Source organism: Mandrillus leucophaeus, unplaced genomic scaffold (assembly GCF_000951045.1).
Source record: "Mandrillus leucophaeus isolate KB7577 unplaced genomic scaffold, Mleu.le_1.0 Scaffold313, whole genome shotgun sequence".
In the NCBI taxonomy this organism is placed as follows: Eukaryota; Metazoa; Chordata; class Mammalia; order Primates; family Cercopithecidae; genus Mandrillus; species Mandrillus leucophaeus.
The window spans coordinates 1983423-2004085 of record NW_012103288.1 but is presented as its reverse complement, the minus strand read 5'-3'; the positions used below and the strand labels follow the sequence as shown (position 1 = coordinate 2004085).

General features: G+C 56.2%; 2 protein-coding genes and 1 long non-coding RNA gene across 4 annotated transcripts in view; 2 read left to right on the top strand and 1 right to left on the bottom strand.

Moving 5' to 3' along the window:
* Positions 1-3280, top strand: part of LOC105544947 — a 4213-nt gene extending 933 nt beyond the window's left edge. The window contains exon 2 of the long non-coding RNA XR_001006846.1: positions 541-3280. This is a non-coding gene — a long non-coding RNA (uncharacterized LOC105544947). The remainder of the gene's footprint in view (positions 1-540) is intronic.
* The window catches only part of RAPGEF3 (Rap guanine nucleotide exchange factor (GEF) 3), a 25250-nt gene extending 5166 nt beyond the window's left edge, over positions 1-20084 (bottom strand). The window contains exons 1-24 of one of the 2 annotated variants that reach the window (XM_011987669.1): positions 19530-20084; positions 18845-19057; positions 12918-12971; positions 12725-12831; positions 12401-12522; positions 12044-12218; positions 11341-11425; positions 10931-10991; positions 10742-10818; positions 10399-10545; positions 9828-9940; positions 9463-9551; positions 9083-9161; positions 8723-8873; positions 8555-8637; positions 7871-7910; positions 4977-5058; positions 4521-4667; positions 2490-2587; positions 1896-2021; positions 1623-1804; positions 1287-1377; positions 1122-1172; positions 137-224 (exon numbers count right to left, since the gene is read on the bottom strand). In XM_011987669.1, the coding sequence (XP_011843059.1) occupies positions 137-224; positions 1122-1172; positions 1287-1377; positions 1623-1804; positions 1896-2021; positions 2490-2587; positions 4521-4667; positions 4977-5058; positions 7871-7910; positions 8555-8637; positions 8723-8873; positions 9083-9161; positions 9463-9551; positions 9828-9940; positions 10399-10545; positions 10742-10818; positions 10931-10991; positions 11341-11425; positions 12044-12218; positions 12401-12522; positions 12725-12831; positions 12918-12971; positions 18845-19057; positions 19530-19535 (2467 nt within the window). In that variant the 5' untranslated portion in view covers positions 19536-20084. Of the gene's footprint in view, positions 1-136; positions 225-1121; positions 1173-1286; positions 1378-1622; positions 1805-1895; positions 2022-2489; positions 2588-4520; positions 4668-4976; positions 5059-7870; positions 7911-8554; positions 8638-8722; positions 8874-9082; positions 9162-9462; positions 9552-9827; positions 9941-10398; positions 10546-10741; positions 10819-10930; positions 10992-11340; positions 11426-12043; positions 12219-12400; positions 12523-12724; positions 12832-12917; positions 12972-18844; positions 19058-19350; positions 19441-19529 lie in introns of those variants that run through there. The other variant, XM_011987670.1, reaches the window with a different exon arrangement.
* The window catches only part of SLC48A1 (solute carrier family 48 (heme transporter), member 1), a 24146-nt gene continuing 22999 nt past the window's right edge, over positions 19517-20663 (top strand). The window contains exon 1 of the mRNA XM_011987673.1: positions 19517-19639. The gene's annotated coding sequence lies outside the window, so the exon portion shown is untranslated. The remainder of the gene's footprint in view (positions 19640-20663) is intronic.

Genomic DNA, 20663 nt, shown 5'->3' with positions numbered 1-20663 from the left:
GGGGACGGAGGCAGGAAGGGGGATGGGGGATGGAGGCAGGAAGGTGGGAATGGGGGGACAGAGGCAGGAACGTGGGAATGGGGGGACAGAGGCAGGAACGTGGGAATGGGGGAACGGAGGCAGGAAGCCCTGTTACCTTTGAGAAGAAGGGGCATGAAGGGGATGACAGGAGGGGAGAGCTTGGCGAGGGCCAGTCGGTACACCCGGTGGTTCCATGAGGGATCCTAGGGGAAGAAGCCACACTGAGGGGGTTGCACACAGCATAAGCCACCACAGACCCTACCCAACCAAGGAGGGGCCACATGCCCATCCCACAGCAGGTGCAGAGGCCCCAACTCAGCCTCTCCTCAGCCCCAGGTTTCACCCAGGCTCTGTCACAGGCGAGCACGGGGCTTCCAGCCTCCCATTAGCACTGAGAAAATTCACAGCACTTAGAGGGGCCCCAAGTTTCTTGGAAAAGTCTGTCTCTGTCATCTCTCTGTCCCTTTCTGTCCCTGTCTCTCTCTGTCCCTCCCTCTCTCTCCCTTTCTCTCTCTGGAGAGTAAACTCCTTTGAACCCCTTGAGCCCCACGAGGTGGATTTTCTCTCAAGAGCTCCCAGGCTATGCTGATGAAGTACCTCTTCTCTGCTTCTCTCCAGAACAGTCAAAATCCTCAAAAGTTCCTGGAGGTGGGAGGTTCCACCCCCAAGTCTTCCCTCGCCTGTTCTACAAGCCCCTCGGAGCTCCTGAGGGGCAGACAGGCCCTGGTGCACCATGGGCGCTCCGTGCCAGGCCCTTGGGCTCTGGAGCCCCTGACGCTGCCCTGGTACCTCAGACCCCAGGACCGGACACCCACATGCTCCAGCCCAGTCTTCACACAGGATCTCCTGCCCCCATGCAGACACACACTGAGGGCCAGAGTGCACCATGCAACCCCTGTCCTAGTGCTGAACACCCCCTCCTCAGCCAGCTCCCCAAACTCACAGGCCGGAGCTAGGCCCCGGGCCGAGGTTGGGAACCCTGAAAGTGACAAAGGACAGGTATAGGGGCTGTGGGGAAGCCAAGAGTGAGGATGTCTGGAGGGCAGGGCTGAGTCAAGCTGATCCTAGCAGAGCCAGGCCAGGCAGGGCTGAGCACTCACCAGCAGCCTCTCGAGGGCGGAGTACAGCTTCCGGACTTTGTGCGGCAGCCGCTGTGAAAGGGAGGCAGATGAGCAGCTGCTCTGGGGGAGGCCCAACCCCATCCAGCACTCCCAGGAGGGCCTGAGGCCTGACCTCAGGAGGGGGGCCCTCCAAACCACACCTACCTCCCAGGTGTGGGCTAGGCGGCTGATGGCTGAGTTGCTGAGGCCAAACATGACGGCAAAGAAGGAATTGAGATTCTTCTGCTCCTTGAGGCTGTGAGCAGAAGACCCAGAGACCCTCAGGGTAAGGGAAGCAGCCACCCCCACAGTGTCCCTAGACAACGGCCAGGCCAGCCTCTGCAGAGATCCAAGCTGGATGCGGTGGGAAGGCAGAGGCTCCAGGAGACCCAGGGAACAAATAGGGTGGCAGATTTGGCAACATACTAAGCAAAGAGGGGGGTTTAGGAAAAGGTAGCCCAGGGACTCTGGCCACGCCCCACCCGCTGGACAGGGACTCACTGGGCCGCCAGCTTAATGAACTTCCTGAGCAGCTGGGCCCGGGGGCCGGGCACCGGGCAGAGACACAGCTCGGTGGCCACCCAGTACTGCAGCTCGTTGAAGCGGCGCATGAAGCGCTCCAGGTTGGCGGTGGTGACATCCCGCAGATGCTGGGGGCCCAGCGCATAGTAAATTAGCTCCACCTGGGCAGGGGCAGCAGGCGAGATCAGTGAATGCCCAGCCGAGCCGGGCCTGCCGCCGCCCGCTCTCCTCCCCCAGCTCTGCCTCCCACACCTGGTGGATGCTGTTGAAGAGGCTCCAGTCGTGGTCCGTCAGCTGGCCTGCCAGGTCCTTGGCACTCACCAGGTCCAGCCCCTCAGCAGAGCCCACAGTGGGCCCCAGCTGGTCAGGGTGTGGGGTCTGCGGGTGGGAGAGTGCTCAGGGGGCTGCCTGAGGAATCCAGGGAAAGGCACAGGGTAGGGGGAGAGGGTTGGGGCAAGGACTCTATGCTCATGTTAGCAGGAGGGTTAGGAGGGCAGGAGCGGCGAGTAGAGGGTGTCTAGGGGCTGTAGCAGCTGGAGGATAGGGCTCCCCAGTGCCGAGACCCCTCCTTTTAGGCTCCTGTCTCCTGGGGAACCCCTAACTAGGGCAGGTCCTCCTCTTTCTCCTTGGGAGCTCCCAACCAGTGCTACCAGCCCCTGCCCTGCACAATCTTGGGAATTTCCCCATCAGCTGAAGCCCACTCCTTCCTCTGTGTGCTGAGGACCCAGCAGCAGCCAGAGCCAGGCCCTTCCTCCCTCTTCTCCCTGGGACCCTCCCCAGAATCCACCCCTTCCAGGCTCAAAATAGATCTCCTCCCTGGGCCCTGGCACCCTGCCTGGTCCCTACCAGCTCATGCACTTCCTGTGGGTTGACAACAAAGAGCCGCTCATTGAGCCCCAGAGATGTGGCCACACCACGGGCATCTGGCTGCAGGCCAATGGCATCTGCAAAGACAGCAGTGGCGGCCTGGGTGGGGGAAGGGAGGAAGGCCAGGGACCAGCTGGAGGACAGAGTGGAAGAGATGTTTGGGAGGCTGGGAGGTTGTTTCTCCTCGTAGCGGGGTTGAAGTCCTGGGCGGGTGCTCAGAATACACAGGTACATGTGCCCACACAGCCACGCTGCCCAGGAAAGCACATCCAAGAGAATGAGAAAAGATCCTCAGTGAGTCAGGAAGAACCTGGGCAGGGTCTGATCCTCCCTCAGCCTCAATTTCCTCCCTGGTAAAATGGAGACAATAAGACTTGCCCTGACTATTTCATAAGTCAAATAAAATAATGTATATAAATAGTAGCTATAAGTATATGCTATGTATAAAAGCTCTTTGAAAACTGGGAAGTGTCTTACATAAGCCTTGGTGTTGATTTTCATCAGCTCCTCATGGACTGGGACTGTGCTTGAGTTCCCAGTCCCTAGAGCAGTGGCCTCCAAAGTAAGGCACATCAGATCACTCACGTGCCCGGGGAAAATATGAGCTCTTCTACTTACATTTATTTTTTCTACCTGCTTTGCATTTCTACTCCATCAATTTCTATTTTATCTATCTTTATTATGATATTAATGTAGTAATATATGTGTATTACTTACAAACAAATATTCACACCGTGGGGTGCGGGTTTTAATTAAATATTGGTTATTGACATGGGTGTCAATCCAAGTGCTTTGGCGATCAGTGCTCTAAACAGTGCCTGGCACATAGTAGGGTCTCAATATACATGCCCTTTGGGCAACTGCAACTCACCAGATGGCCAGCAGAGGGCAGTGCTTCCCAGGGCAGGGCACACAGGAGGCCTTCAACTCTCCCCACTTACTGAAAGGAGAAGGCTTTTCTTTTCTCATCCCCACTTCTTGAACGCCCCTAATTCTTGTCTGTCCTGGGTTCCAGCTGTCAGGCCCGTGCCCTCCACAGAGAATGGTGGTTTTGAATGTTCCAGGTTCTCTGGAGGCCCATCTTAATAATCCTGAGCCCACCATGTTCTCAGCACTGACTTTGTGGCAGGCCCTGTGCTGCTTTACACACATTAGCTCACTTAGTAGCCATTACAACCCTTTGGTAGATACAATTACAGTCCTCATCTAACAAGTGAGGAAATGCAGGCTCAGAGAGGTTAAGCAACTTCCCCAGCATCACACAGCTAGTAAATGGTGAGCCTGAGATGCCTTCACACGTCTGGGAGTCCACAGTCTATGCTCTTAACCATCAAGCTGACCTGTTTTACCTGCTGTGGTATCTCCAGCTCCTAACATATTGCTGGCTCATAGCTGATCCTCAAAAATGTTTGCTGAGTGACTAAACAAATGAAGACTACCTAAGTTCCAAGACCAGCTACTCTCACTGTGTGAGCTTGAGGAATAGCTCACACCCTTTGAGCTTCAGTGTTCTTGTCTGAAAATAGGATAAAAGTACCTGCACCTCATGAGATTGTTATTATTTCATATTAAATGACTAAACACAAATGATGATAGTAATAGCAGCTAATAGTTATGTATCACTATGTGCCAGGCGCCATTCTAAATGCTTTCATAGATGAACTCATTTGATCCTCACAGTTCCTCCAGGGGGCAAGTACTCCTACTATTCCCATTTTATGGATGATAAAACTGAGCACAGAGAGATGAAGTACCCTGCCGGAGGACACACAGATAAGGAGCTAAAGGGCTGGTGCCAAATGCAAGAAGCAGGCTCCAGAGCTCATGCTCTTACACACTGCATGAAATGCACTTCAAATAGATGCACTCCACCTCCCATGAATGCTAGCCATCATTCACACTGAGGAAGACGAGAAAGATGACAATGATGACAATGATCTTGACTGGGGGACCTGGGCGCAGATCTGAGGGGCCACCCTCCCTTGGCGTCTATCCAGGGGCATAACTCACCACCTGCAGAATTGACCTTCACCAGCACCTGCCCCTTGGTCCAGCCATCCTCCTGAGCCAACGCCGCCATCACCTCTCTCACAGACGCTGTCACAGGCAGCTGCAGGGTCAACACTGAGTGGTCTGGCAGGCAGATGTCATAGGGGACTAAAGAGGAGACCAGACTGAACTGTGGGAAGGGCCGCCTGATCTCTACCCCAGGAGGGAGAGGGCAGTTATTGCAGTAAGGGTGGGAGGAATCCCCAAGAGGCTGAGCTGCAGGTGGGGAGGCCCTGAGCAAAAAAAAGGGGTACAGGAGGCAGATGTGGCCAGCAGCCTGGAACACAGACCCTGAGGAGTACAGCATGCCACCTTGGCCCAGGCACACCCAGGTCAAAAGCGACGACAGCAGGACAAGAGAGGCAGAGACAGCAGGGTGCAGATGTCAGGCGTGCCCAACTGGCTCAGACCACCAACCTTTATCCCCAACTCGGATGGCACAGCTGCTGCCAGGAAGGGGCTCGTCCTGGTTGGGGAGCCAAACAGGCAAGTTCCGGGCCTGGGAGGAAGAGGAACGAGAAAATAAGACTGGGAGGACGAGAGGAGAGCATGGAGGGAGGGATGATTGTGAGGGCCCTGTGTCACCAGGAGCACGGGCGCCACACAGCATTCACACCACCAGAGGGCTCTGCCTGCCACATTCACCTGAGCCCAGGTAAGGCACCTGGGACCAAGGCTCCAGGAGAAGACACAACGTGTCTAAGGGCGGGGCAAATCCATGCCCCTGCGTGTGTGTGCTTCTGCCTCTGCCGGATAGGTCCAGAGCAGTTCTGATATGAAAACTCTTCAGCTGTTGACTTGGATTTTTTCTTCCTTTCCCTCCAGCTACCATTTGCTACCAGCCAGGCATTATTCTGAGGATCTAAATATTCACAATGCACCTTTGACAAAAGCATTATTATTTCCATTTATGGATGAAATAAATGAGGCTCAGAGAGGTTAAGTAACATGCCCAAAGCCACACAGCTGCTAACTGGCAGAGTTGGAATCCCTGCTGCTCCTTTCCCTCTCTGTGCTCCAACACTGTGCCAGCGGCCCTGTCCCAGTCCACAGCAGAGATGCAGTGCGTGGAAACCACTGCCAAGCCTCTGCTGGTGGGGCAGCACCTACCAGGCAAGGCTCCTGACGCAGGTTCCCCTTCCCACCCTGCTTTTTTCCGACTCTGGTACCGACTCTGTCCCTCCTCCCAGCTCTGCGTATGGCAGATGCTCCAGGTTCAGACCTCAATCCATTGCTCTTCCCTACATTTTCAAATCTCAGGGCCCCCTGCAGAGTTCCTCACTGCCTCATATGTCGCCTGTACATGGGTGATTCCCAAAACTACCAGCAGTGCTGAACTCTCTTCCAAACCCTGGTCTCAAACACCCCCTGGATCCTTCCACATGAGTGATCCATTACCTCACACTCCATATACCCATCGGATCCTTGCATCCTGCCTCCCAGACCACTCTGCTCCCCAGCCATTCTCCCAGGCTCCAGGCTCCTCAACACTTCCTGTAGCTTGTCATCTTGCTTTGAGGATTCTTCTTTGAAATGGGTCTCCCATGCCCCCTCCTCCCCTGCCCAGGCTAATTTCAGTTCCACCTGCCCACGAGGCCTCACTCCTTATCTACTCCAATGGCCCAACTATGCTCCTCCTCCTCCCTCCCAGGTGCCTCCAACCCTCCTCCTCCAGTCTGCCTGACCAGAGCCCCGTGAAGCTCCCGCCCTCGGCTTCAATGGCGGCCACTGTTTGCTGGAGAAAGCCCAGGCTCTTTAGCTGACCTATTCAAAACACAAATCAGACTTTGCCAACCTTGGCTCAAACCCCTTCAGTGGTCTGCACTGCTCTTAGGACAAAGATCAGACCCCCTGGCCCTGGCCCATGGGGCCCTGCCCACTTCCTGCCTGCTCTGGGACCCTGCTCTCACTCTCACTCCTCCAGGAATCCTCCTCCTGGGTTCCCTTTCCTCCTGGGTTTGCCCGCCAGGTATCCTCTTCTTCCTCCACCCTCGCCCCCTGCAGCTCTCAGCTCCAGTAGTCGCTTACATGGGACACTTTCCCTGAATCTGCACTGGAGTCGGCCCTTCCCCTTCCATTTTCAGGAGCCGACTCCAGTCAGAGGAGCCGACTCCAGTGCAGATTCTCGGAAAGTGTCCCCTGCCACTGCACATCACGGGTTGTTTAACTGCTCTGCCCCTTGCCTGACTGCAGCCCCACAGGCCAGGGCTGAAGTGCAGCATCAGCACCTAGCACAGTGCCCAGCCCGCGAGGGCGAGCCCACATCAGTTTCTGAGCGTCAGCCAAGAGCCAGGCAGCATGTGAGCAAGGAGAAGCGGAGGTGGGGGCCCGCAGGAGGGAAGTCAATCCTCCAGTGGGATGGGAGAGAGACCAAAGGACAGAAAGCAAGTAGGCAAAGAAAACAACTCCACCTGGCAAGAGTGCTTTGAAGAAAATCACAGAGGACACCACGGCACAGCCTGGTGGGGAGAAAAGGGAAGGTGCTCCAGATAGGGAGATGGGAGGGGGCCTGTCTGGGAACCCAGCATTTGGCTGAGATGAGAACAAGAAGGATCCTGTCAGGCAGAGCCAGAGAAAGACGCTTCCAGGCTAAGGGATAAGTACAAAGGTCCTGAGGGGATAACAGGCTTAGCCTTCGGAGGAGAAGAAGCCAGTGAGAGCCTCCAGCAGGCAGAGGCTGGGACGCACAGTAGGCTGAGAGCACGGGGAGCCTGCTGGCCGGTGAGGCCCCTGGATTTTATTCCCAGTGCAGCCCTCCCCACCACCAACCCAATCTACCTTTCCAGTTCTTTCTCCCACCATTCCTCAACCAAATCCTGGCTGCAGTCACATCTTCTCAAATCCTGGCTGCAGTCACATCTTCTCGTCCCCTCTTTGCTTCCCTTTAAGCCCCAGCTGAGAATGGCCTGGGGCCACCTCTGACTTTCCAGGGAGGGGCCTCGCCTTCCTCTGAGCTCCCATAGCACTGGCCACCAGGAGCCCTGTGGGCCTCAGAGGCCAACTCCAGCCACCATTCCTTATCTCCCAGGCTCTACCTGTGGGCATGAATTACCTCCCAAAAGGAATAAAAGGCCCATGGAGTCAGGGAGTGGGGGAGGAGGGAGACCGCCTTAGGCCTCTGCGCCTCCGGGCACGGCCTGGCCCAGGGCACCACATGCAGCAAGGGCCCTGTGAACACCTGTCACAGACCCAAGGGTGTGTCTGTGGGAGGAGAGCTTCCCACGCACACAGAGCCCCTCAGGGTCAGGGGGTGAAGGAGGGGCCTGCAGTCCAGGAGGAGCAGAGGAAAGAAGCTGGGGCCAGGCAGACACCTTCATCTGAGGAGATGCATTCCCACAGCCGTTCTCCAACCTGCAGACAAGAGAGAAGGGAGGTGAGCAAGCCCGGGTATTCCTGGGCCAGCAGCAGGGAGGCCCCTGGGGCTCTAGATTCCCCCCGGCCCTCACCAGTGGTTCAGAGGTAAGCACGACCAGGTAAGTATCACATAAAGAGGGGCAAACACGGTCTTGAAACCAGGGCCCTGGACTTTGTGATTTTCCAAGGCCAGGAGGGGAAGGAAAAAGTTAAAGGCAGATGGAGACCCAGGGTTTCAGATCAAGTGCTGTTTCAGATGAGCTCCCGATCCCCCTGAATCTCAGCTGCTCCCGTGGGAACACCTGCAAGGGTGAAGGTAAAGTCTAGGAAATGTACTGGGCGGGGCTGGCAGAAACTGGCACTGAGGGTACTTGGTAATAAATGCATGCCCAATGGAGGAAGTGAGAACAGCAGGTACACTCAGGATATGAGAATGAATAAATGAATGAGTGCATGACGCATGAGAATGGAAGGACGTGTGGCGTGAGGGTGAACAGCAAGGGGACTGATAAGAACAAGGAATTGAAGTAAGTGGTTCAGCCTGGATCTGAAGCCAAGTGCTTGACTCCAGAGCATATGCTCTTGGTCCCCGTGGCACTGCCAGTTATGGAAATGACAAATTAACGGAATCAAAGCATCACCTGTGGTGTCGCCGCCTCTCTGGCCACTGCTCCCTCAGCAGGTTGCTGAGTCGGGCGTCCCTGCCCACCAGGTCCGAGAGTTTCTAAGAAGAGCCAAGATGCATTGAGATGGCTGTAGCTGTGTCCACCCCGGGCAGCCCAGCCCTGCTGTGCCTCACTCCCAGGTACCTGGAGGAAGCTGGTAGCCACAGGGTCAGTGTGGAGCATGGAGCCATACAGGGCCACCCACTGGCTGACCAGCCGCAGGATCTGCTGCCTCTTGTTGCAGATGTAGGTGCTGCGTTCCTGCTCACTGCCACCCGCAGGCTCCGCATGGAAGGTGGGCACCAGTCAAGGGAACCACAATATCCAACCAGGGCCACCCACCTGAGGCAAAGGACGGGCAGGATGCCCAGGCCCCAGGCAAGCTGGGCCTGGCAGCAGGCTGGCATTTAGAGGACTCAGCACAGCCACACTGGTAAGATTCTCTCAACCCTATGCACCATCCTATCCCCTACACACACCATCCCCGTGGGGCTGGAAGGATATTGGTGCAGAAGGGCGGCACAGAGTTGGGCGCTGGGCATGAAGACCCTGTGGGTCAGGAGGAAGTCGCTGAGGAATGTCTCTGTAGGACAGGGTAGGGGGATGGGAGGAGGCTTCAGAGGCCAAGTCTGCTGAGCACAGGTGTATGGACAGATGGAAGGACCCTTCCCCACGTCCCACCACCTGCAAGGTACCAGCAGTGTCCAGCCCCTGTGACAGTGCTCCCCACTAAGCCAAGAGCACAGGCAAGAGGACTTATTGCCAACCACTGTACAGACCAATCCAGCATTCGGTGAGGTCAGATGCAGGGTACCTGGCTCTCTCCCAGGCTGCATGGACCACCCAATGAGTCAGAAAGCAGGCAGGGTGTCTCTTGCCCTTACCTGTTGGGTCATGAGCACTGGAATCTGGTCCCATGGCCTCCAACAGGAGCTCTAGGATCTTCTCTGGGGTACCAGACATCACTGTATACCTAGCAGAAACGGCCAATCTATGGCAGTGGTGCCACCACTCCCCACTCCCACACCTGGGCAGACATCAATAACCAATTACATCATTTTTCTCGATTAGCCAGCCCTGTCCCACCTTAGGGCAGGGAAGAGACTGACTCAGCGGGTGCATCCTGGTCCCTCAGTACCTCTCCATCCACGGGTGGCCAGAGGGCAGGGATATGACACAGGGGAAGGGAGCAAAGACTGGGAAATGAAAGGAGAGACAGTGTGGAGAGGGAGCATGGCAGGTATGTTACCGGTTCCTGCCTGGGGTTGGGGGTCGAGATGGGCCGGCGCCCTGAGAGGCTCTCTCCAGCACCAGCACCACTTTGCCATGTTCTTCCAGCCGCATGGTCTTTGCCTCCACATCCTGGAGAAAAGGCCACACCCCATGCTCAACACATGGTGTTCCAGCTTTAGACCCTCTCATCCACCTCCTTCATTCCAGCCCCTGAGCCCCATGAGGGTCCCACAGGGACCCACAGCCCTTCTCCCACCTCTGACTTTGGCTCCACCTCCTCAGCCTTCCTTTCCTTCCATGCATCCTTCCTGCCCCACAGCCTAGTCCCCTGCCCCGTGCACACTCATCCTTCCCCTGGTCTCCCACACTGCGCCTGAGGTCACTGGTCTCGTGAACCCCTGCTGTGCCCTGTGGGCTTCACCTTCTCACACATACCCAGGGCCATGGTCCCCACTGCCAGCCGTCATAGCCCAGTGTCTCCTACCTGCCCTGCTTCTTACAGGCTCTCTGCTCTGGTCCCTACTCCTGGCCCCACATCACTTCTCTGGACGAACGGCCCCTGCCCTCCCCGACCCCAGCAGCAGCACCTTGATGATACGGTTGAAGTCCTGCTTGTCCACACGCAGGAAATGACAGTTGTCTTCTCGCAAGATGATGGTGGCTGCCCGGGGTGCATCATTCACCAGAGCCAGCTGTCCAAAGTCATCTCCCTCATGCAGGGTGGTCACCAGCCCCTGCAGCCAGGCCTCAGTCTCAGCCCACCCCTGCCAGCCCCAGCCCTTGCCAGGACAGACCCACAGCAGGAAAACAACCCAGACAGGAGACACAGAGGGTCAGCAGCAGTAGACTAACAAAGGCACTACCCATGAGGAACGGACCAGGGAGCAGTTAGGACCCAGGGCACTGGGGCGGGGAGGAGGGAGGGCTCACCTTGCCATGGGTCACCACGTTGACAGATCCCTTCCAGATAATGTACCATGAAGTGCCCTTGTCCCCCTGGCTGAACACTGACAGAGGCATACCTCAGACCAGGCCCTCCTGGCACCTACCACTCCTTCACACATCCTTCTGCCCATGTTCAGGCCCTATGCCTGGCTTCTTGTGCCCTGCTGGACTTACACACGGTCCCTGCCTTGCTGTGTGGTTCAAAGAGCAGAACAGCCGCTAATTCTCGCTTCACCTGTGTGGTGGAGATAGGAGAGTCAGTGGTGACAAGTTCATGTGCAGAGCAGCCAGGCTTTTGCTAGGGTTGTGGTTAGGTCCAAAGACACAAGTGCTGAGGGACAGAAATGTGGCCAGGTCAGGTGTTTCCAGGATTTGGCAGGAGACAAAGCAAGTGGAGAAAATGGGCTGAGAGAGGCGGAAGGATTTTCAGACAGAGTAGTGCTGGGGGCAAGAAATCAGACTGAAAATTTCCAGCCACAGATGGAAGTGGAGAAATGCCCTCTGGCCCAGCAGTTGAGTTTCAGGGAAGTCACAGGAAGAGGAGATGCCTGGGACAGGGCAGGGCTGGGAGGGGCGGGACTGACCGAGTTGGAGAGGTGGGCTACAGCCTTGATGTGCAGCAGCTCCTCAAAGATGAGGTCCAGCTCTTCATCCGTGCGCTGACCTGGGCTGCAGGGACAGGAGGGATGGGAGCACACCGTGAACTGTGGGCCCGCCAGGCGCAGGGAGCCACTCTACCGACCCAGCCGAAGCCCAGACGGTGCCTCAGCAGTGATGGTTATCAGCAGCGGCTAACCTTTACTGAGTGCGCACATGTGGCAGCGCCTGTGATGAGCGTTTTGCATGCATTGTTTCACAACAAGCCTAAGGAGCAGTTCAATTATCCTCACTTGACAGAACAGGAACTAGCATGGGGAGGCTCAAGGTCACCCAGCCAGTAGCCGGTCCAGCTGGAATTTGAACCTGGACCCACCGGACTGCAGTTTCCAAAACTCCCTTGCTTTCAGCCACAACTGTGTCTCTGAGTGGGAAGGGTCCTCAGAGATCCCCCTGGCCCAACACCCTCATTTACAGAGGAAGAAACTGACTTGGGGTCGGTTTGGGAGTGTGGAGGGATCCAGGTCACACAGTGAGTCCATGGCAGTCAGGGCCAGGGGCTTCTGGGCCAGCCAGGTTCCCTTCCCTCCACAATAGGTGAGGGATGTCCCCAGAGATCAGTGTGAGAAACCATGGAATCTGAGTGCTGTGTGGGGTCTGGGGTCACGGGGTGCAGGGATTCTGACTCACGGCTTTCGAAGTGCCACAGTGAGCAGGGCGTCAGGCCCCCGCTGGGAGAGCAGGGCCACAGCTTCAGCCAACTCTTCCTCCATCTCATGAGCTCCCACGGGCTCGGGCTCGGGCTCGGGCCCGGGGAACCGGTAGAATTGGGCATCTCGGTCCTGGAAGGCCCAGTCGTGTTTCACTGGGGGGCAGAGGCCCAGGCATGGGGGAGGAGAGGAAATTGAGGCCATGTGGATATGAAACCCCACAGCAATGCCACCCGTCAGCACTCCCCAAGTAATGCCTGCTTCCCAGGACTGCCCTGTCCTGTCCCCATCACTGCCCAGCCCAGCCCGGGGCACCCCACCCTGGGCTCGGGCTCACCATGGCAGAGGGCACCTTCATCCAGCAGCACCTGGCAGATTCCCACAACTTGGCTCCGGGAATGGACCCCAAGTCCCAGGGCCAAGATCCCATCCACCAGCTCCCTGCCAGAGCAGCACTGCCTATGGAAGGTAGAAGGGGACAGGCCAGTGGAAGGAGGGTGGCAGGGAGAGGGAGGAACTCTGCATTAGAAAGGCACCCTCTGAGGCCCAAGCCTGGTTCGTCCCTCTGCTAGAAGCAGGGTGAGGCCTAGGTGCCTGAAATAGAGTGGAACGGAGAGAAAGCAGGGAGGCTGGGCAGGGACGCAGCAGGGCCTCCACTCACCGATAGAGCCTAAGGTGGTACTTCCGGTCTCGGATGAGGTTTGGGCAGGTGGCCAGCAGTTGCCGATGCAGCTGCCTCCCAGCCCTGAGCACCCGCTCTGTGGAGGCCTTGGAGGGAGGAAGAGCACAGTGATTCAGGCTCTGAACCCCTCATGGTGCTGCCTGTCCCAGCTCCACCCCACCCAGGCTTCTACCTGCTCCAGGCTCTCGCTGAAATCCAGGGACTCCTCGCTGTTGGTGAGTGGTGTCTGGAGGCAGCAGGGAAAGTGTGCACATCAGTGTGAGGCCTTAAAGCCCAGCTCTTGGATACCTCCCCTCCCCCATCACTTCCACCCTTGCCTGGGCCCCAACCCCAAATGCATCCATGTGGCCATTTATTCAGCAAATAAACAAATATTCACTCAGCACCCTGTGCCTCAGGCATCGCCTCTTCCCACCCTGCCATCCTGATCACCAGACCCAACCCAAAGACTGCCTCCTTACAGATGAGAGCCCCAAGGCACCCATTCTGCTTACTCAGGGCCCAGGGGTGCCCACACCCCCAAGTGAACTGCCACTGTTGGGGGAAAGAAGTGAAGGAGCTGAAAGAAGCATGAGAACATGAGATAAGAAGGCCCGTGAGACGGAAGCCAGGATGTGAGCAGCTCAGGAAGCCTAGGAACAACCACTCCTGGGCTGGGGTCACAGGCCTGGTCCCCAGCCAGCTTCTGTGCCCTTCCACAGGCCCGTGAGCAGGTCTCTTGCCATCTCTGGGCCTCGGATCAGCCTGATAGTTAAAAACACAAACGCTGGAGCCAGGCTCCTGGATTCAAATCTGCTCCCCTACTGATTGAAGATGTGACCTGAAACAAGTGATTTAACCTCTCCCTCCCGACCTGAGTTTCCTTAACTATAAAATCTATAAAGAACTAATGATACCAACTCATGAGGCTTTGGGAGAATTAAATGAGCTGCTACACGTCGAATGTTTAAAGCATTGCCTGGCATAGAGCTGTATGCACATGTTAGCTAGTACTCATCTGTGAGGCATTAGGGTGGGGCTGCTTGCTGGAAAGCGTCTTTCTTCTCTGAGATGTTGCTAGCCCATGCCCTGCAAGAGTGAATAAGTCCTTGGTGGCACACAGGACTGGCTCAGGAAGACGCACTTTGTCACGGAAACACTGCTTAGTAAGGATTCCCTGCCGTTGGTAACAATCAAGCCATTTGGAATTCCCGGGCCTATATACCCTGGAATAATGGCCAAGAAAGCCCCTCACGACCCTTCTCTTCCTGCCACCTGAGAACTGGGGTTTGTGGGCATCTCTGGACAAGATGCTCTACCGTCTATGAGCCGTCTCAAAGAGCTCACTGTACAGTTTACAAAGCACTTTACAGTTTACAAAGCACAACCACCCCCTTGATTTCACTGGATCTCATGTAAAATAGGATCAGATGTAAAATAGGCAGAGCAGGCATTGTCTGTCCTCTGTGACTTACGAGGAAATAAAAGCCTGGAGGTGAGGTACCTTGTGTAACTCAGTCGTGCACACTTGGGACAGCCAGACAGCTGTGGAGAGGTTCAAGTTCCCACCCAGAAGTGCTCCCATTCTCAGTCTCCCCACACCCACCCCACCTACCCCTTTCCTCTCCCCTCACCAGCCACCTCTCTCCTAGCTTCCCATCTGCCCTCGGGTCCCTGAAAACGACCTGCCGGGGAGTTGCAGTACAACCAGGCCTGGTGCTGGCAGGGCCCTGAGCACAGGCATCTTGGCACTGCGTGCCCAGGCAGAGGCCTGAGGTCTGGCATGCGCAGGCGCCTGGCCCAGGGCTGGGCGGAAGTCACTAGGTGTCCCAAGGGTATCCCTGCCCGGGTCATGGGGCCGAGCCCAGTGCCAGACACAGAGCCCTGGAGACTTAACGACAGGAAATGAGGAGGAGGAGGAGCCAGGGAAGGGAGGAAGGGCAGGAATGCTACCCAGCCAGCCCCCTGTGTAGGAACAAACAGTGCCTGAGTGCTAATGACTTGTTGTTCTTCATGTCAAAATGCCCAGGTGGCCCCAGTCCCTGCCCCAACTCCCACTGGAGCCCACAACCCAGGCTCCAGCACCAGCCCCTTCCTGGTATTATTCTGACCTGGAAGAGGGCACATTAGGAGGGGAGGTGCCGGGTCACATGGCCAGGCTGGTCATTTCCGGTCCTCCCCCAGGGGATGAGCATGCAGGTCAGAGAATAGGCCCTAGCCCATGAGCACGGAGGAAGGGACCTTAAGGAATCCCTCTCATTTTGACAAGGAAAGCAAAAGCCCAGAGAGATCACACAACTATTTAGAAAGGTTAAGATTCTACTGAGTAACTCTGCTACTGGTGCTGACCCCAGAGGTAGGTATTTGTTTCCTATTTCACAGCTAGAGGAAAGAAAGCTCCAAGGTTCTACAACCTGCCCTAACTGTTGGTCAGTAAGGGCACCAGGATTCATACCTGTGTCTGTCTGATTCCAAAGGCCATGCTCTTAGCATTACGCCCTACCGTCCGTCTCCCATGATGCCTATCCCCATGTTTCCTCAGCTTTGTGCTATGGACACAGATAGTAGAGGTATTCTGCCTTCAGGCAAGTTCCGTGGGCAAGTAAGTTTGGAAACCACTGGGTTAGACAAAGGTAGATAGGTTTGTTACTCTACCCTTTCTGTGCCCCCAGGATGTTTGTGTGCATGGCAACCTTCTAGGATGGGGGCGAGAGAGGGCTGCTATTCAAGGTCAGTGGTCAAGTGTATGGGCTCCACAGCCAGATGCTTGGGTTCAAATCCTAGCTTCTGCATTACCATCTGGTTATGCGAGCTCGTGCTGATTACTGAAGTTCTCAGTGCTTCAGTTTCCTCGTCTGTAAACTGGGGTTGATGATAAGAATAGTACCTATCACAAAGGGTTATGAGGATCAAAAAGTTAATAATATAAAGTACTTGGAATGGTGCCTGGATCATAGTAACTACTTAGTAAATGTTAGTTGACTTGATCAGATGTTATTATTTCATGATGGGTCCTATTATCAGGACGCAGTGCAAAAAAAAAAAAAAGCTATACCATGTCAGTTTCAGGGTTCTCAGTTGGGAAGAAGTAGCTGATATGGGTCAAGGTGAAGGTCCTCACCCTTTCCCTCCTCTCATTCCTGAACAGAAAGGTTTCAGGGTGGAAGAGGAGGCGCTAACTCCCCTGGCACCAGCACTGTGGCCTGCCCCACCCTCACTCCCTGTCACTGAATGTCAGAGCCGGGCTGGAGAGACAGGCACAGAGCCAGACAGCCTGGGGACCTGTCAGACCAGTTCCCTTGGGCCATAGCTAACATGTTAGGCTAAAGCTGCTTGTGGTGGGACAGGGGAAGGGTGCATGGGGTGAGGTGATGCCTTAAGGTGTCAGTGTTACTATTTGTAGCAAGAGAGAAGTGCAGCGTGGTGGTTATGTGGTTATGAGCTTGGACTCTGCAGCCAGATTGCCTAGGACCAAAGCCCAGCTTTGTCACTTAGCAGCTGTGTAACTCTGAACCTGTCACTTAACCTCTCTGTGACTTCGTTTTCACATCTATAAAATGGAGATGATGACATTAATACCTATCTCACAGGGCTGTTGTGAGAATTATTTGATATGATAAAGGTAAACCTCTTACAATAATGTCTGGCACATAAGTACTGTATAACTATTAGCTGCTGCTATTATTTGGACAGATTGGATGAAAGTGTGTTCTCTGAGTTACAAAATAGGGTCACTTCCCCAAAAACAGTCACACAAAGAGAATCATCTCAGACTTCCCTGAGCTAATAGAACCCACCAGAGGTCACTGATCTTGCCCCTGCCCCCAGACATCAGACAAGGTCTCACCTCCCGCCTCATGTTTTCCAAAGATGTTCTTCCATTCCATTCCAGTGTCACCTTTGCCATAGCTGTTAAGTCTTATCTTAGTCTGTATCTAACTGCAAGCTCTCCTACTGTAACCCGCCTGCATTTTCTCTTGTCCTGGTCTAGGTAGGAACGGAAAGAGCTGTCTTCAGACTTCTCTGGGAGGTTAATGGGTTTTCCCCTTGGCTTTCGAAGAGGGAGGTCTGGCATCAATAACTGGCAGTGCTGTCTTCCTGGGACTCGGGCTCCACCCCTTTACCGTGGGTGTGCGTGCTCACAGCTGGCACTCATTCATTCCCTCATGGAAGCCTTCCCTGGGCTAAAGGCATCATCAAGAGGTAAGAGGTACAGCTTCACAGGTACCCAGAGCCTCTCAAACACAGGAATGATGGAATGAAACCTCCCCACCCCAGTCCCCAAAGATGGTCATCAGAAGAGGGAGCAGCCGCCTGCCTCTAAACACTAAAAATCTAAGTTCCCTCTAGTCACCAACGCCCGCCTGGCAGGGAAGGGCCTTGTTTCTGTGCCTTTGACTCCATTTACACTCCAGCAACCTTCACCCCCACCTCTCCAGCCTCCCCACGCACACCAGCCCTTCATTTCTGGGGGCTGAGGGGAGTCAGGAAACAGCCTGGTGGCCTCCTCCACTCCCTCCCAGACTTCAGGTCCCAGGGGATCCTCCAGTGACCTCATTGTCCTGGCACCTGACCTTCTCCCTACCCCCTACCTTGCCTCTACAAGCTGGGAAGGGGACAGGAAATGCACAAATAATTATAGCCTAAGAGGGAAAGAGGGAGGGAGGGTTCCAGCCCACTGGCTCCAGGCAATAGGTACAGCCAATGACCCAGAGAAGAGAGCTGGAGGGGTAGCGGGGGAGGACCCAGGTTCATGATAAGGAAGACCCTAGTAGAGAGCAGCTCTACCAGTACTGACACCTGGACTCTCCTCTCAATTCTGAGTGCAAAGAGGAGCCCCTCATCTTGGTAGGTCTCAGTTTTTTCAACTCAGCCTCAGTGTAAATGGCAGTTGGGCAAGTTAGGGGGAAGGAGGGAGAAGGTAGTGGTTATTCTACTAGAAAGCACTTGCCAATAAGAAATGAACTCTCGGCCAGGTGCAATGGCTCATGCCTGTAATCCCAGCACTTTGGGAGGCTGAGGCAGGCGGATCACAAGGTCAAGAGATTGAGACCATCCTGGCCAATATGGTGAAACCCCATCTCTACTAAAAATACAAAAATTAGCTGGACATGGTGGTGCACAGCTGTAGCCCCAGCTACTCAGGAGGCTGAGGCAGGAGAATCGCTTGAATCTGGGAGGCGGAGGTTGCAGTGAGCCGAGATGGCGTCACTGCACTCCAGCCTGGTGACAGAGGAAGACTCCAGTTAAAAAAAAAAAAAAAGAAAGGAAAAAGAAAAAAGAAATGAACTCTCCTGGCCAAGCGCGGTGGGTCACGCCTGTAATACTAGCACTTTGGGAGGCCAAGGCGGGTGGATTGCTTGGGCCTGGGAGTTCAAGACCAGCCTGGGCAACATAGCGAAACCCGGGTGGACACATGCAGTAAAGATGTAACTGAATCTCAAGCTAAGCTACTCTATTTAGTCTCTGCCGATTTGGATAGTACACCCATTATCTTGCCTCCCAAATCCCACCATTCTTTCCCCTTCCTGCTCTCTCCTTCATTCTTTCAGGTCCAGAAATGTTTCTCACTAGCAAAGGGCACTTCGGTCATCTCAGATTCTCCAAATGTCTCAGAATCCTTCCCTGAGACCCCAAAGGCAGGTACCAAGCAGCGTCCACATGACCACCTCACCCCAAGCCCAAAACACAGAATTAGCACAGTTCAGTAACTCACTAAAGGAGAATGCTGCCACAGTGACGTACCCAAGAACCGTAACCAAGCTTACCTCACTCCAACCCCTTGACCTGGCCCCTATGCCTCCCACCTTCACCTGGAGAGAACACACAAGCACCTCACTCAATGCCTGGCTCACAGAGGTGACAGAGAACAAATCCTGTTCCCCTTCCCCCTATGCCCAGAGACATTTGGGCAGAACACACACACAGACACACACTTTGCAGCTGTGTGAGCCACCCACGCATACTGCAGACAAGCTTCCTGACCCACTGTCTACGGCAGTTGTACCACTCTACACCCCCAGAGCAAGCTGGACCACCAGCAGCACGCGGAGCCACGATCCAGGCCCCCCTCTAGCCCTGGTACTGACCCTGGCACCTGGGCAGGTGAAAGGGACTCACCCAGCGCAGCCCCTGGATGCAGCTCGGACGCTGGTGCTCCAGCAGCAGCTGGTAGGAGCAGCTTCGGGGCCGGTGCATCTTCCTCAACACCATGTTGAGTAGTGTCCCCTCCGGCACCACGTCAGGGAGGGGTCCCACCCGCGGTGCTCCCAGAGCTGGGCTATCCTCCACAGCCAGGCCCACCTGCCAGCAGCTCTCACCTGGCCAGCCCACCTGTGACACAGGGAGGAAAGTGGACAGCCATGGGACGGGACTGGAGCAGCTGGACCACAGTTCAACTGCCCCAGGCAGAACTACTTCCTTAGAGTCCTCTGGACTGGTCAGGCGGAGGTGCTGCAGCCCTGCCAGGAGCTGGGGGGAGGAACAGGAAGACCTTTACTGGGGCCTGCCGGTCTGGCGCACTTAGGGGTCTCCAGCTGGCTCTTGGAAAAGATCAGGCCCTTTTTAGTCCTCTCTGGAATTCTGTCCCATCTCACTGCCCATGCCCCTGCAGGGATCTCCACCACCTCCCAGTATGAGGCTGTAGATTCACTGGGTCTCCCAGAAATGCAGCTTCTGCTCAAACCCTTCTCCCCTCCTCCTCAGCCCTGACCAACCCTCTCTCTCCCACCCAAACTCCCCACCGTGTCAGCTTCCTCTCCCGCCCTCTCCTGCTCCTCTTCAACCCTGACCCCACCTTACCCACCTTCATGTTTCTTTTCAAGCTCGCACAGCAGTGCAGGCTCTAACAAAAGGCTGGGCGGTCCCCAGCGACCCCCATCAGCTTTGATAAGGGAATCGGGAGGGAGCCGGTGGGTAAGTCCAGGTACAGCAAACGGGGCCAGTGCCTAGCTGGACCGGCTGCCAGGGCAGCAGGATGCAGGGCTCGGTGGAGAGGCTCCTCTTGGGTGAGTAGAGGGGTGGGGGCTTGGTGGGGGGACGCCACCCAGCCACCGGCGACAAGGAGCCCCGAGCCTCCGCCTTCGTCCCAGACGAAGAAGCCAGCTGGCACCGGGCGCTGAAGCAAGGCTGCGCTGGCTCCGGTCCGGGCGGGAGCTGTCACACCCCCTGCGCTGCCCGCCCCCTTCCCCTCCCCTTGACTGGCGGAGGGGGCGGGGAGGTGGCGCCCTGCATTACGGTAGAGGAGAACGTAGGGGAAGGGGGCGGGCACCGGCAGGCTTTGGAGTCCGCACCCGGGGGTACGTAGAGTGGACATCCGCCTGAGCCGAGCATCCCCAGGGGGCAGGAGCCGCCCCGAGGTGTGTGCAGGAGGCTGCAACGGCCGGGGTGTCGGGGATCGGGCGGTGAGTGGCTGCACTGGCCGCCACGTGGCCGGGAGGAGAAATGCAAACAAGGAAACCGGGGAAAGGGGGGAGGGGGTGAGTCATTGCGGCCCCACCCGGGAGGGAAATCCGGGCTGGGGCCGCTTCCCGGCCGGGGGCGTCTGCCTTCTGTTTCAGTTCAGGGTCTCCAGCCCCCCGGGGGAGGGACTAGGCGGCTTTCCCGCGGGGAATCCCGCCGCCTTGCCTCCCGCAGTTCGGTTCCCAGACCCACGCCCCACTGCCCCCTGCCCCAGCACACACACACCGGGAGCAGATGAGGAAACTGAGGCTGGAGAGGAAGGACTGCTCGCCAGGACGGATAGGACCGGAGTCGCGGCCATGAAAGGAGATTGGGGTTGTGGCAGAGCTTCCAGGGGGGCAGAAGGCGTTCGAGGGCCACGCCCCCTACCGCACGCTCCCTGGTGGCCGGGTAGGTTGAGGCAGAGACCAGGAATTCCAGCGCCCTGCTAAGCAGGCTTACTACCTAGGCCCCACGCCTCCCTGGGCCTGTTTCCACC